Genomic DNA, 16,230 nt, shown 5'->3' on the forward strand with positions numbered 1-16,230 from the left:
TGCCAGGCAGGTGCTTTTGCCGCTGAGCTAAATCCCCAGCCCCTGTATTTGCTATTTGTATTTTGTCATCTGAGAAGTGCATATTCATCTCAGATGCCCATTTTTTATTGGGTCTTTGAATATTGGGGGCCTGATTTTTTAAAAAATTCTTTTTATGTTCTAGATACATCCTTTGTCTGAGGGATCACTGGCTAAAATTTTTTCCCACTCTGTGGGTTGTTGTTTCACTCTGTTGATGATTTCATTTCATTTCTTTTCTTTTCTTTCTTTCTGTGGGTTGTATTTTCACTCTGTTGATGATTCTTTTCTTCCTTCCTTCCTTCCTTCCTTCCTTCCTTCCTTTCCTCCTTTCCTCTTTTCCTCCTTTCCTCCTTTCCTCCTTTCCTCCTTTCCTCCTTTCCTTCTTTCTTTCTTTCTTTCTTTCTTTCTTTCCTTCCTTCCTTCCTTCCTTCCTTCTTTCTTTTTTTTTTCTTTTCTTTTCTTTTCTTTTCTTTTCTTTTCTTTTCTTTTCTTTTCTTTTCTTTTCTTTTCTTTTCTTTTCTTTTCTTTGTCTTTTTGAGACAGGGACTTGCTATGCAGTTCAGGCTGGCCTTGAGCTCACTGTGTAGCCCAGGCTAGACTTGAACTCTGAACTATCCTCCTGTCTCAGCCTTCCAAGTGCTGGGATTATAGGCATGCACTACCACGCCCAGCTGTTGGTGATTTCTTTTGTCTTTTTGAGACAGGGTCTTGCTATGCAGTTCAGGCTGACCTTGAGGTCACTTCGTAGCCCAGGCTGGCCTCGAACTTGCAGTGATCCTCATGCTTTAGCCTTCCAAGTGCTGGGATTACAGGTATGCAGCACCACGCCTGGCTTGGTGATTTCTTTTGATGTGCAAAAACTTTTTAATAAGGTGAGATCCCAGTTGTTGATGCTTTGAAGTATTTCCCACTTGGTCTGGGTTTTGTTCATGAGGCGTGCCCCTGTCTTCAAGATTTCTACCTACTTTCTCTTCCAGTAGATTTAGTGTTTCTGTTTAAATGTTTAGATCTTTGATCTACTTCAATTTTAGTTTAGTGCATGGTGATAGACGTGGGTCTAGTTTTAGTCTTCAGCATATGGAAAGTCAGTTTTTCCAGCACTATTTATTAAACAGGCTATCTTTCTTCCAGTGAACATGTTTGGCCTCTTTGTCAAAGATAAGGTGGCTGAGTGTGTTTGTAGTTGTGTCTGCATCTGCTAATCTGTTCCATTGATCCTGAGATCTGTTTTGTTTTTTGTTTTTTGTTTTTGCCTGTACCATGCTGATCTTATCACAGTAGTGTTGTAGCATAATTTCAGGTTAGGGATTGTGATGCCCCCTGCCTTGCCTTTGTTGCCCAGAATTGGTGTTGCTGTTCTAGGTGTCTTCTGGTTCCAGGTGAATTTTGGGAATATTTTCTCTAGTTCTGTGAGATATGCTAATGGTATTTTGATCGCGATTGCATTAAATTTGTACAACAATTTTGGGAGTATGACCATTTTCACTATGTTGGTTCTTCCTATCCATGAGCAAGGGATATCTCTCCATTTTCTGATATCTTCTTGGATTTCCTTTTTCAGAGAACTGTAATTTTCAATGTATAGATCTTTTACTTGCTTCGTTAGATTTTTTTCCATATTTTTAGATACTATTGTGAAGAGTGTGGTTTCCCTAATCTCTCACTCAGTGAATTTGTTGTTTGTGTACAGGAATGCTATTGATTTTGGGGTGTTGACTTTGTATCTAGCTACACTACTGAATTTAGTTGTTAAATCTAGAAGTCTTTCGGTGGAGTTTTTGGGGTCTTCTATGTAGAGTATCATGTCATCTGCAAATAATAATTTCACTTCTTCCTTTCCTATCCTTATTTCTTTTATTTATTTCTCTTGTCTAATTGCTCTGGCTAATGTTTCCAGAGCTGTATTAAATGGGAGTGGAAGTGGTGATAGTGGACGTCCCTGTTTTGTTCCTGGTTTTAGAGTGAAAGCTTTCAGTTTTTGACCATTTAGTATGATGTTGGCTGTTGGTTTGTCATAGATGGCTTTTATTAGATTGAGATCAAGACTATCTATTCCAATTTTTTGTAGAGTTTTTATCATGAATGGGTGTTGGACTTTGTCAAATGCTTTTTCTGCACCTATTGAAATGATCATGATTTTTCCCCTTTGTTCTGTTGATACGATATATTACACTTATTGATTTGAGTTTGTTGAACCAACTCTGAATAGCTTGAATGAATACTGCTTGGTCATGGTATGTATCTTCTTGATGATTTACTCCATTCTGTTTGCCAGTATCTTATAGAGGATTTTTGCATGTATATTCATTAGGGAGACTGGCTTGTAGTAGTCTCTTTTGTTTGGACCCCTCTCTGGTTTTGGAATCAGGATAATACTTGCTTCCAATAATGAATTTGGGAGTATTGCTTCCTGTTGTAGTCAGGGTTTGCAAGGGGAACAACAGCTCCCTAACAGCTTTTTCTTCTTCTCTAATTCTTCTTTTTATTTTGTTGGTGACAGTCCTCAGGTGGGCCTTGCACACCCAGCACCACATTGTTTCAATTCAGCTGGGTGTTTCAAGTTGACCACCATTTGTCAATCCACCACACTTCCCTTTCAATTTCATTAGAGTTTCATTGGTAGTGCCATTAGATCTTCTCTAAATTTCTTGTAAAACTCAGCTGTGATCCATCAGGACCTGGGCTTTTCTTTTTTTGGTAGATTGATTTTTTTTTTTTTTCTTTTTGAGACAGGGTCTTGCTGTGCAGTTCAGGCTGGCCTTGAGCTCACTTTGTAGCCCAGGCTGGTTTTGAACTTGCAATGATCCTCCTGCCTCAGCCTCTCGAGTGCTGGGATTACAGGCATGTGTCACCATGCCCAGCATTGGTAGGTGTTTAATTACATTTTCATTGACTGATATTGGGTTATTTGGAATTTTTGTATCTTTGATTCATCTTTGGTAGTTCATATGTATCTAGGAATCTGTCTTTTATCTTTGTTTTTCATCTTTTTAGAATAAAGTTTCTCGAAGTAGGTATTGATGATCTTCTGGATTTCTGCAGGATCTGTTGTGATTTCACTCTTTTTGTTCCTATTTGCATGAATTTGAGTCTTTTCTTTCCTTTTTTTTTGATAAGGGTTGCTAAGGGTTTATCAATTTTATTTACTCTTTTAAAGAACCAACTCTTTGATTCATTGATTCTTTGTATTTTTTTTAGTCTTCATTGTATTAAGTTCTGCTCTGATCTTTATAATTTCTTCCTTGTATGAGTTTTGGGCTTGATTTGTTCTTATTTTCTGGAAGTTTGAGATTCAACATTAAACTGTTTATTTGAGCTCATTCTTTCTTCCTGATACGGGCATTCATTGCTGTAAATTTCCCTCTTCAAACTGCTTTCATTGCATCCCATAAGTTCCAATATGTTCTCACATGTTATCATTTGTAGATACTGTTTCTTTTTTAATTTCATATGTGACCCATTGGTTGTTCAGTGGGGTGTTATTTAATTTACATGTATTTATGGAATTTTTGTGGTTTCTTTTGCCATTGCTTTCCAATTTCATTGCACTATGGTCAGATAATATGCATGGGATTATTTCAATTCCTTTGCATTTACTTACACATGTTTTATGTGCTCTTATGTGGTCTATTTTGGAGAATGTCCCATGCACAGCTGAGAAAAATGGATACTCTGATGTGTAGTGGAACACTATACACATCTATTAAGTTCATTTGCTCACAGGCTTGGTTCAGTTCTGATATTTCATTATTGATTTTTTGTCTAATTGATCTATCTATGTGATAATGGGGTGTTAAGATCCTCCATTACAATTGTGTTATTGCTTATTTGATTTTTCATGTCCAATAAAATTTCTTTTATATAGTTGAATGCTCCTGTATTTGGTGCATTTATATTTATGATTGTTATCTGTATCTCTTGGAGTTTTCCCATCACAAGAATGTAGTGACTTTCTTTATCTCTTCTGATTTTTCTTTGCTTGAAGTTCACATTGTCTGCAAATAGAATAGCTATGCCTCCTTTTTTTCTGGGTACTTATTGCATGGAATGTTGTTTTTCATCCTTTGACTTTCAATCTGTGAATTTCTTTTTAAGTTAAATGTGTATCTTGTATGCAGCATATTGTTTGATCTTGTTTCTTGATCCATTCTGCCAGTCTGTTTCTTTGGATTGGTGAGTTGAGACCATTTACATTGATGGTAATAACTGACATGTATTGCTTTATCCTTGTCATATTATTATCTGCTTTTGTTCCTTGTCTTATCCCTCTGTTTAATTGCTTGCTCTGCTTGATAGCTTATTGCTAATGGTGTTCTTGGATTTATACATGTTATCTGTCTCTACAATATCTTTCAGTACTCTTTGTAGGGTTGGTTTGGTGGTCATGAATTTCTTCAGTTGTTCTTTGTCATGGAAGTATCTTATTTCTCCATTAATTCTGAATGACAGTTTTGCAAGGTACATCAACCTGGGTTGAAAGTTATGTTTTTTCTTTGATGTATTGTGGAATTGTTTTCTTTATAAAATTTTCAGGGTGTTCATTGTAAATGTAGTTACCAGTTTAAATTTTAATAATTTGAGATATCTTCAAAAAGCAGTATAGCATAATATTTAGGAGGGGGAAGGGGCTGGGGATTTAGCTCAGTGGCATGGTGCCTGCCTGGCAAGCACAAGGTCATGAGTTTGATTCCCGGTACTAGAAAAAAAAACAAACAAAAAAAAGAAAATTTAGGAGGGGGAAAAGAAGTTTTCTTTTAGTTTTGATTGTTTTTAATATGAAATTTAGTTTTAAATTTATTTTGACTTATAGAAATTCCTAAAACTCTTTTTAGGGATTTGTTTCTAATATCTGTGGCAAAGAAAAAATCTATTTTTTAATTAATATTATAAAATCTAGTAGAAATGTTTGCTTTTATTAAAATGTTTGCTTTTAAGACATATAGTTCCTCAATTATTTCCTTACCTGAATTTTCTAATTCCTTGATTATTCAATATTTAGATTAATAAATTGTGAAACCAAAATTGAAGGCATAGCAGAATCTCATGTACTTACCTCTTAAGCTTTACAGTTTACCAACTGAAGACCCCAGTGTCTTGATTATTTTAAAGCAAATCCAGACATTATATGATTTCATCAGTAACTTAATGATGTACTTTATAAGATGTATTTACTTTTTGTAACTATATTGTACTGAAAAAGAACCTGGTCTGATTGACTTTGCTTTAAGTAGGTATATAATTTTATTAGGATAAGTGAAGTCAGTAATTAAAATTTTTCTTTTATTTTGATATACAGGTATCCAGTTGTTATGTAAAATGGATGTTTCTCACACTTGATACTGAACATTAAGTAGATAATCTGTTTAGTAAAATCTAAGCTGCCATGGAGGAAATACCAGTAAAAGTTGCTGTAAGAGTTAGACCTCTGCTTTGCAAAGAAGTTCTTCGTAATCATCAAGTTTGTGTGAGAGTTGTTCCAAATACCCAGCAAATTATCATTGGGAAAGGTAGAGTCTTTACTTTTGACTTCGTTTTTGGCAAAAATTCCACTCAAGAAGAAGTTTATAATACATGTGTAAAGCCACTGGTGCTGTCACTCATTGAGGGCTATAATGCAACGGTTTTTGCCTACGGACAAACTGGATCTGGGAAGACATACACCATTGGAGGAGGCCATATTGGTAAGATTCTCAACTCTTAGGCTTTTAAGACACTAAAGGAAGCTAAAACATGGTGTATCTGACACATAGTAGGTGTTTAGCATATTGATTGAATAATGAAAGAATGAAATAAATCACGTGTGATAAAATTTGAAAGATGTTTTAAATATTGCAACTTAAGTAATTTAATTTATGATTTTTTTCTTGAGGAAAGAAGTTTAAGGGGCTGGGGATATAGCTCAGTGGCACAGTGCCTGCTTGAGTGCAAGGTCCTGAGTTCAATTCCCGGTACCAAACAAAAAAAATATTTAAGACAATATTCAGCAGTCAGCACTTGTTATTTTGAACAGAATTTAAAATAGATATAAATGAGTTGACATATTCATATTTGTATCCTTTATCAAGCTAGTTGTAATTATTAAGGGTCTTGCAACCAGAGTTTAGGGGCAGTAGGAGAAATTGGTTATGTAGTTTAGTGTCTTTTATTTTCTTGCCTTTCTCCAAGTTGTAAAGTCTGGAAAAGTAGAGCCATGGGATTTCCTGTAGAGCAGGTGGGAACCTTTGTAACTGTTTTTCTTTGTTACTAAATGGGGAGCTCCAGCCATGGAGAGATGAAGAGATGGTTCAGTTCGGTGGCTGGGGAGTGAGTGGGAGACTGAAAGCCAAGATTTCTGTGGAGATTGTTTACTATATTGCTTGCTTTGCTTTGCTTTGCCTTCCCTCCCTCCCCTCCCCTCCCCTCCCCTCCCCTTCTCTCCCTTTCCTGCACTGTACAAACACTGTACCACTGAGCCACCCTCCCATACTTGTGTTTTTCTGCCAAATGCAAACTTTTTTTTTTTATAGTAAGGAAGGCTTTATTTGGGATTATTGTAAAAAGTATTACATTTGGGAGAAGGTCTCACTAAATTTGAGTTACCCAGATTGGGCTCAAACTTGAGATCCTCCTGCCTCAGCCCCTTCCTGGTCCTAGGATTACAGGCGTGTTCCACCACACCCAGAAGGGCACAGATTTATATGCCACTTTAATAATATGTAATAGCTAATGATGGCTGTTGAAGTATTAAAATTTATATATTTTCTGTCTGAAATATTGTCTTTCGGGAATATGAGATCAACGTTGCTAATATGATATTTAGGTTACCAAAATACATATTTAAATTTTAATATATTTGAAATTTAGCTTTTTAAATGTTTAAAATTATTATTCTTTGTTATCTTTTTTTTTTTTTTTTTTGAGTACTGGAAATTGAACTCGGAACCTTGCACTTTCTAGGCAGGTGCTGCACCACCGAGCCCTGTTTTTTGTTATCTTTTGAAGTGGGAGATAAATGAGCTATTTCTGGTCAGTCATATATTCTGGATAGTCTAGATTGTTTATTTATTCTATAATTTGAAAAATCTTCATTTTCTTTTGGCTAATTCCAGAAATCTCTTAAAAAGAAATCTCCACTATATCCTTTGCATTGGAAAAACAAGCAACTTCTTTTACTTGCCACACGATGACAGTCTCGCATCTTAAATTAGGTGACAGGCAGCCATCTGAGTTTTTAGAGGTTTAGATTTTCAGGACAATCATTGCCAAAAATATAAACTTCTGTAATCTACTTGAAAGCAAGTTGTTTTTAAGGTTCATCTATAAGCCAGTATTGCTATGAATGTATGTTTCATAGAACAATGCTAAAAAATGGTGTACAGGTTTTCTAAAGTGGTTTAGAAAAACTTAGTCTTAAATCTCAATTTCCCCCCCTATTTATTTTAAATTTTATCTTGTACACAAACATTATCTTGTACACTTTGTTGTTACTATTTTAAAAATCAAGGTTATGTGTAAATAGAAACATGCACAACCTTAAGTTACCGTTTAACTTGCATTTTTTCCCCCCTGTACTGGAAATTGAGCCCAGGGCCTTTGTCCAGAGCTTAGTTTTTATTTTGAGACAGGGTCTTTTTAAATTACTGAGGCTTGGCTTGAACTTTTGATCCTTCTCCGTCAGCTTTCCAGAGTGCTGGGATTACTTACAGGTGTGCACCACCACACCTGACTTACCTTGTATTTTTAACTGTATAATTCTGTGACATCAAATACTTACACAGTGTTAATGAAATAATCGCCGCTTTTTTGAGAAATCTTTGTCATTCCAAGCAGAAGGTCTGTACCCATTAGACAATAACTGCCCGCCTTTGTAATTTCCAGTTTACTTTCTGTCTACACAGTTGACTTTTCTAGATATTTCATAGAATTATATAGTATTTGTTTTTCCTGTGTCAGGCTTCTCTCACCATATTGTAGCATGCATTGAAACTTTGTTTCTTTTTATGATTGAATAGTGTTCTGGTACATACACAACCTTTTATTTATCTTGTTTTGTTGATGAATGCTGGGGTTTATTTGCTCTTGGCTTGTGAATGTTGCTGCTGCAGACACTGGTGTGCAAGCGTCTATTGGAGTCTGTTTTAGGAATATTTTTTGTTTTATTTTGTTTTGTTTTTAGTTTTGTTTTGTTGAGACAGGATCTCACTATGTAGTTCAGGCTGGCCTCAAACTCACTATGTAGCCAGGCTGGTCTGGAACTTGACATAAAGAACAATAAATTTTGGTCTGATTCCCGGGGCTCCAAGAAGAACTCGACAACTGCATTCATCTGCTACCACTGTTAAAAGCCAGGCCACCTCAAGAGGAACTGCCCTAAGAGGCCCCATGGGCCATGCCCTGGATGCAAAGGAGACCACTGGAGATTGGTCTGCCCTCTGAGGTGGAGGCCCCAGAGCTCAGACCCATGCTACCAGTTAGTCCAACAGGAATGAGAGGGCTTGGGGTATGGTCTGCCTTCTCCCTCTGGCCAGACCGTCATCTCCATCAAGGAGTCCTGGGTAATCATGACTATGGAGGAACAAGAAAACAGCCTGCTGCTAGTCACAGGTGCAAGTCTCTCGGTCCTTCTTTTCAATCCTGGCCTTCCTTCCAGCCATCATACCTCAGTGAAAGGAGTCACTGGTGAGGAGGTAATATCCTATTTTTGACAACCCTTACGCTGTAACTACTTATTAGATCCTTCTTGCATATCTCTGTCTTCCTGAGAAACCACTTTGAAGATACCACCACGTATTACAGCAGCCATTGATATTTTCCTACTAATCTATCCATAACTGTGTTAAGTTTGTAATGTTCCTATCCTATTTCATAATGTATGTTTATTATTATGTGTTTCCTACAACAACCATTGAGAATAGTTAATGATTTTTCAATAGGTCACTCATGTATAGCTCTATTTATTTTCTTTAGAAGCCACTTTGAAGATACCAAAGTATAGCACTGTAGAAATGTAAAAGTAAAGATTTTTGTGGGAACCAGCTAGCTTCTGACCCATAGATAAGCAGCATGAGATTGCCCAGAAAGAAGGCGCTGGGAATGTCCGGACATTATCTCCTGTCCTTGGGAGAAAAAACATCTTGTGTTGACACAGAGCACTTTCCCCTCCCCTGTAGTCATGCTTACAACTCCCTCCTTTGTGGTTTTTCGGGTTAAAAAGCCAGAGCTAACCTGGCTCGGGGCTCTCTGTTCCTGCGAGGTCAGTGAGCCCCATGCATGCTTGGTGAATAAAAATCCCCTTGCTTTTTGCATGAGAGAGCGTCTCTTGGAGTCTTCCTTCACGCGGCGAGTGTCACGACCCTTACAGCACAACAACTCTTGATAATCTCCTACCTCTTTTGTCTCTAACTCACTATTATTTGTCTGTTTTCCTGAGAAACTATTTTGTAGATAATAATACGTAAAACGATAACCATTGATAATTTCCTACCATTTTGTCTGTAATTTGCTGAGTCCCCCCTATTATTATGTTATCCTTCTTTTATTCTTTAAAATAAAAAAAAAGAACAATAAATTTCAGTCATTTGTAGGAACGTGGATGTATCTCTAGACCATAATGTTAAGAGACATAAAGTCAGATGCACATGGCATAAAATAAATGTGGCATAATCTCCTTTTTATGAGAAACACAAAGTATAAATAATTTTAAAAAGAAAGTAACTGAAGCAGGAGGATTGCCACAAGTTCGAGGCTAGGGGCTGGGGATTTAGCTCAGTGGCACAGCGCCTGCCTGGCAAGTGAGTTCAATTCCCGGTACCAGAAAAAAAAAAAAAAGTTTGAGGCCAGCTTGGTCTACATAGTGAGACCTTGTCTCAAAAGACCAAAAAATATATAAATAAATAAAAGATACACAGTAGAAAACAGGGAGATAAATCTTTTTGTAAATGGGAAGGGGACTAAGAGATATAGGGAAGATGGAGGTGAAGGGAAGGGAAATAAAAAGAATCAAGATATATTTAGAACTTCCTCCCTCAGATGCATTAAACATTATGCACTACAAACATATACTAACCAAAATAAATATATAAAAGTAAAGTAAATGTTGAGTTGGTTTGAAAGGAAAACACACAAGCTCAATTTTTAACCTATTACACTTGCAGTACCTATTAGGCATTCATTATGTTTAATGAGCAGTTGGATCTATGAGTTCTCAAGGTTCATGACAGTAGTTTTTTGTTTTTTGTTTTTTGTTGTTGTTTTTTCTGGTATTGGGAATTGAACTCACGACCTTGTGCTTGCCGGGCAGGCGCTGTGCCACTGAGCCCCATGACAGTAGTTTGGACTGAAGGAAAAAACTGAAAGTCAGCTACACAGAAGACAGTATATAATGTAATGATGCTGGATGCAAGCACCAAGAGAGAAAACAGAGTCTCCAGAGCTCCAAAACTGAGCCCTGGGTAGTTCAAGTACAAGGAACCAGCAACAGTGTCTGAGGAGGCAACCGTTAAGTAAGAAGAGAACCAAGAATGCAGCAACCTGGAGATCAGTAGAGAATGTACATCAGTAAACTGATACGTCCAGTAAGATGAAAAATGGCACTGACCAATGGATTTAGTAAAGTGAAAGTTACTTCTGACCATCTTGAAAAGCACAGATTCAATGACAGTAGAGGTGAAGTATGGCCATTTTGATAGGATTGATTTGGTTATACCTATCCAGGAACAGGGGATAGCTATCCATTTTCTGAGTTCCTCTGCAATCTCTTTTTTCAGATTACTATAGTTTTTGTTACAGAGGTCTTTCACTTCTATTATTAGGTTAATCTTTAAGTATTTAATTTTTCTTGATGCTATAGTGAATGGTATTTTTTTTTTCCTCCGTTGAGTTCATTATTGGTGGACAAGTATGCCATTGATTTTTGTGTGCTGATTTTGTATCCTCCTACATTGCTGTATTTGTTCATACTAAGAGTGTTTTGGTGGCATTTTGGGGGGCTTTTGTGTAGAGGATCATGTCATTTGTGAATAAGGGTAGTTTGAATTCTTCCTTTCCTATATATATCTCTTTAATTTCTTTTCTTGCCTGATTGCTCTGGCTAGAGTTTTAAGTACTGTATTGAAGAGGAGTGGTGATAGTGGACATCCTTTTCTTGTTCTTCATTTAGAGGGAAAGCTTTCAGCTTTTCACCATTAATATGACGTTGGCAATAAGTTCATTATAAATGGCTTCATGACAATGAGATAAGGTTCTTCTCCCTGTATTTCATTAACGGTTTTTTATCATGAATGGATGTTGATTTTTTTGTCAAAGGCTTTTTCTGCCCCTATTGAGGTGATCATGTGATTTTTGTCCTTGCTTCTGTTTATGTGATGTATTACACTTAATAATCTGCATGTATTAAACCATCCTTGTATCCCTGGTGTGAAGCCTACTTGACCATGATGTATGATATTTTTAAGGATTTTCTCCACTCTCTTTGCCAGAATCTTGTTGAGCATGTTTACATCTATGTTTATTAAAGAGATTTCTGTTTTGGTTGAGTTTTTGTCTGGTTTTGGAGTGAAGGTAATGCCAGCTTCCAGGAGTGAGTTTGTCACCATTCTTTCCTTTGTAGTTTTCATGCATTTGAGAAGTGTTGTAGTCAGGGTTTGCAGGGGAATAGATTTAATACAAGACACATAATTTATAGAATTATTTTATAATGTTCACCCAAAGAGTCAAATGCAAAAGAGTGCAGCAAATCTGCACACTAAAGATTCAAAGAATCCAGCAGAGGATCTGGATCCCTCAGCAATGTCCTGCATGAGTCCAGCTGGAGGCCAAGAGCCCACGACAATGTCTCACACAAGTCTGTATCAAGGATCTACACTAGGGAGGCCCAAATGTTGGTGGTGGAAGCTAGAAAGTCTGCAGCAGTAGGATGAAGGATCTGTGCCAACAGGCTGAGGGATCTGCACTGGAGCCAGGAAGCAACGCTCAAGGTAAGGACCAGAGCTCCCCTGAAGAGAACCACAGCCATCCTCAGTGACAGCGAGGACTTGAGCCCCTCCGATGGTGAGAATAGCCAAGTTCATATCGGGAAAGCCAGCATGACAAGCTTCTCCAGGAAGATCAACAGCACACCATCTTCCTGTCTAGTTCTCTTTATGCTATTGGCAACAATCTTCAGGTGGGCTTTCCATACCCAGCACCACACTGATTCAGTTCAGCTGAATGTTACAAGTTGCCCATTAGTTAATCTGCCACAAGGAATATTGGCATTAGATCTTCTCTGAAGTTCTTGTGAAACTCAGCAGTGAATACATTGAGTTCTTACCCCCCCCCCCACGGTACTGGGAATCAAACTCACGACCTTGCACTTGCCAGGCAGGTGCTGTGCAGCTGAGCTAAATCCCCAGCCCTAAGTCCTACCCTTTTCTTAGTTGTTAGTTTTAAAATTTAATTTAATTAGTTACTTTATTTATAGTTTTTCTGAGACAGGGTCCAGGGTGGCCTTATACTCACTATGTAGTCCAGGCTGGCCTTGAACTTGTGGCAGTCTTCCTGCCTCTGCCTCCTGAATGCTGAGATTACAGGTGTGCACAACCACACATGGCTGGTTCTTTTTTTTTTTTTTTTTTTTCACTGCCTGTTACTGGGTTGGCCAGAGCTTTTACATCTTCTTGGTTCAGTTTTGGCAGTTCATAGGTATCTAGGAATCTGTCAGTTTCTTTGGGATTATCCAGTTTATTGGCGTACAGTTTTTCAGACTAGTTACTGATAGTCTGAATTTTTAGTGGTGCTTATTGTGATTATTTCACCTTTTTCATTTCTAGTTACATTGACATAGGTCTTTTCTTTCCATGTTTTGATAAGATTGTCTACGGTTTTGTCTAATTTGTTCATTCTTTTGAAGAACCAACTCTTCAATTCATTGATTTTTTTTTGTTTCAATTTCATTAATTTTCTGTTCTGAGCTTTATAATTTCCTTCCATGTACTATCTTTGGATTTGGATTGCTCTTGCTTTTCTACCTTGAGGTATATCATTAGCTCATTTATTTATGCTTGCTCTATTTTTCTTATATGTGAGCATTCATAGTTATGACTTTCCGTGTTAGGACTGCTTTCACTGTGTCTCATAGGTTCTGGTATGTTTTAGTGGCATATTGTTTGACATAGGACCTAATTTTTTCTCTTTCCCTGTGACTCATTGATTATTCATGAGTGTATTTTTTTGTTGGTTTGTGTTGAGACAGAGTATCACTATGTAGTTCATGCTGGCCTAAAGCTCACTACCACATTTCTATGAAAAGAAGGCTTAACTGGAAAATAAGCCCTAGCATGATTTTTTTCAGAGTGCTCGTAATATTAACCCTACCCCCATAATATAATATATAATATATAATATAAATATTAAAATTGATACTTAAAAGATAATATAAATTATTATGAAGTACTTGTAAATACTCAAGTGGACAACTTTGGGTGAGAGGTAACTGCCTATGTAAACAGATGAACTCAAGACTATTCCTGAGTAAACAATTGGAGTAGAGAATAATGCACGAATAATGTGTGCACTTGTTAATGAACAGATATGGTTGTATCTAATATGAATCTTCATAATTCAATAAATCATGTGTTGTAGTGAACACAGTGTGTACTCATGTGAAATAAAAAAAATGTCTTCTGGATTTTTTTTTTTTGCTTTTTGAGGCAGGGTCTCGCTATGTAGCCCATGACCTTGAACTTGTAGCAATCCTGCCTCAGCCTCCCAAGTGCTGGGATTATAGGCATGTGTCACCATGCCTGCCTGTTTTCTGGATTTTGTTGCTTGCAATTTTTTGTTGTTTTTTTATGGCTCGTCATTGTTAACTCATTATTTTTATTGTCATCTTTTTTGTTTGTTTGTTTTTTTCCGGTACTGGGAATCAAACTCACGACCTTGCGCTTGACAGGCAGGTGCTGTGCCGCTGAGCTAAATCCCCAGCCCCCTTTTATCGTCATCTTATCTTGTAAGTCTTGATTTAATGGAAACTGTGAAGCCCAGGCTGCAAGAGGCCATGACTTGGGTAAAGAATTCACAGGACAAAGTCACTAACAGCTCTGTTGCCAGTGCACTGCAAGCAGACTAGAAGGATAAAAACTGCTCGTTTAGGGAGAACTCTGTTGCTGGACATGAGAGATTTAGACCTATGTTTCTACGGGAGATGGAGTCCCAAGAAATTCAGGCTGGAATTTGAGGTTTGGAGAGTTATGATGATGTTCCAGAAGTAGATGATGTGACTGTATTTGAATAAATGTGGATTTTTGTACATGAATAAATGTAGATTGTTGTACATGAAAACATAAGGTTTCCCCTGAAAATAACTTTTATTGTGTTTTATTTATTTTACTTTATTTTATTTTTTTGTCTTTTTGAGACAGGGTTTCACTATGCAGGTAAGGCTGGCCTTGATCTTACTTTGTAGCCCAGGCTGGCCTCGAACTTGCAGCAATCCTCCTGCCTCAGCCTCCTGAGTACTGGGATTACAGGCATGTGCTACCATGCCCAGCCCTCAGTTGTGTCTTTTGGATCAAAAATTAGTGTAAGACCCATTCTTATTTTTGGGGAAATTCAATATGTAGCCCAGGACAGCCTTGAATTCATGGTGACCCTCCTGCCTCAGCCTCCTGAGCCTCTGGGCTGGGATTACAGGTATGCACCACCATGCCTAGCAAGTATATTGTTTACCCTGTATGTGTTTACATAGTTCTTGCGGTCTCTTTGCTATTGATTTTTGTTTCGTTGTACTATAATCTGATAAAATGCATAGGGTAATTTCAGCTCTTCTGTATATACTTAAGCCTGCGAGCTACTACTGTGACGGTGAACCTTTTAGATCTTTCAGTCATACATGCTGTAGTTTTGCCATCACTGGGGTAGTATGTGGTCTGTTTTGGAGAAGGTTTTGTATGCTACTGAGAAGAATACATATTCTATTGTTAGATGGAACACTGTAGATATTTATTAAGTCCATTTGTTTGAAGGTGTGGTTCGACTCTGCTATTTCTTTGTTGATGTTTTTGTCTGGTTGACCTATTTGTGATAGGCATTGAAGTTCTTCACAATAATTGCGCTGATGTTTATCTTTTCTTTTGTGTCTAGTAGCATTTCCTTTATGTTTTGTGTGCTGCTTGGTGCATATATATTGATAATTGTGACCTCTTTCTGTTCAATTATTATATCAAACAGTGTGTGGTGACCTTCTTTGCCTCTTCTGATCAGTTTCAGCTTGAAGTCCACTTTATCTGACAATAGGATAAGCTACTTACATTTGTTTTCAGGTTCCCAATGTGTGGAATATTGTTTTTCATTCTTAGATATTTTAGTGTATGAATTTCTTTTTGGTCCACTTTGTCTAAAAATAGGATAAGCTACTTCTGCTTGTTTTTGGATTCTTGGTGCATGGAGTATTGCATTTCATTCTTTGATATTTTAGTGTATGAATTTCTTTTTGGATTAAATGTGTTTCTAGTATATGGTATACTGTTGGTTTTTTGTTTGTTTTGTTTTGTTTTCTGGGTTTCTTTGAGACACTGCCTTGTACTGCAGGTGGCCTTGAACTCACTGTGTTGCCCAGGCTGGCCTAAAACTCACTGTGATCCTACTCCCTCAGCTTCTGGAGTGTTGGGACTGTTCGATCCTGTCTACCAATGTGTTTCTTTTGATTGGGTAGTAGAGTGCATTTACATTGAGAGATATTAGTTAAAGGTGTTGACTTATTCCCGTCGTTGCTTTATTTTCCTGTTGCTGATTCCTTTTTCTCCCCGCTTCTGCTGAAGTGTTCACCCTACCTGATGTATTCATTTCATTGGATGTTTTGGTATCCTTTACTTACTGTCTCTTTCTGGCATATCCTTGAGAATATTTTTGGAGTGATGATTTATGACTTTTGGGGGGAGGGCGGGTACTATAAATCGAACTCAGGACCTCACACTTGCCAGGCAGGCACTGCGCCACTGAGCTAATCCTGGTTGTGATTTTTTAAGATGCTGTTTATCATGGGAAGACTGTATTTCTCCATCAATTTTGAAAGATAGTTTTGCAGGATATATCAGGCTGGATTTGAAGTTGTTTTCTTTAGGATTTAAAACACTTCAAGCTGTTCTATTCTTTAAGGTTTGTGTTGAGAAGTTTGCTATAATTCTAATTAGTTTACCTTTAGAAGTGATTCATTGCTTTTATCTAACAGCTTTTTTTTTTTTTTTTTTTTTT

The 16,230-nt window shown here is 37.2% G+C and overlaps 1 protein-coding gene across 11 annotated transcripts in view; it reads left to right on the forward strand.

Moving 5' to 3' along the window:
• Nucleotides 1–16,230, forward strand: part of Kif27 (kinesin family member 27) — a 142,690-nt gene that overhangs the window by 7,195 nt on the left and 119,265 nt on the right. For all 11 annotated transcript variants that reach the window (XM_005387957.2, XM_013515990.1, XM_013515989.1 and 8 more), the window contains one exon: nt 5,318–5,702. In XM_005387957.2, coding sequence (XP_005388014.1) covers nt 5,405–5,702 — 298 coding nt within the window. In that variant the 5' untranslated portion in view covers nt 5,318–5,404. The remainder of the gene's footprint in view (nt 1–5,317; nt 5,703–16,230) is intronic.

This window comes from Chinchilla lanigera, unplaced genomic scaffold (genome assembly GCF_000276665.1).
Source record: "Chinchilla lanigera isolate Chin_1 unplaced genomic scaffold, ChiLan1.0 scaffold00031, whole genome shotgun sequence".
Classification (NCBI taxonomy): Eukaryota; Metazoa; Chordata; class Mammalia; order Rodentia; family Chinchillidae; genus Chinchilla; species Chinchilla lanigera.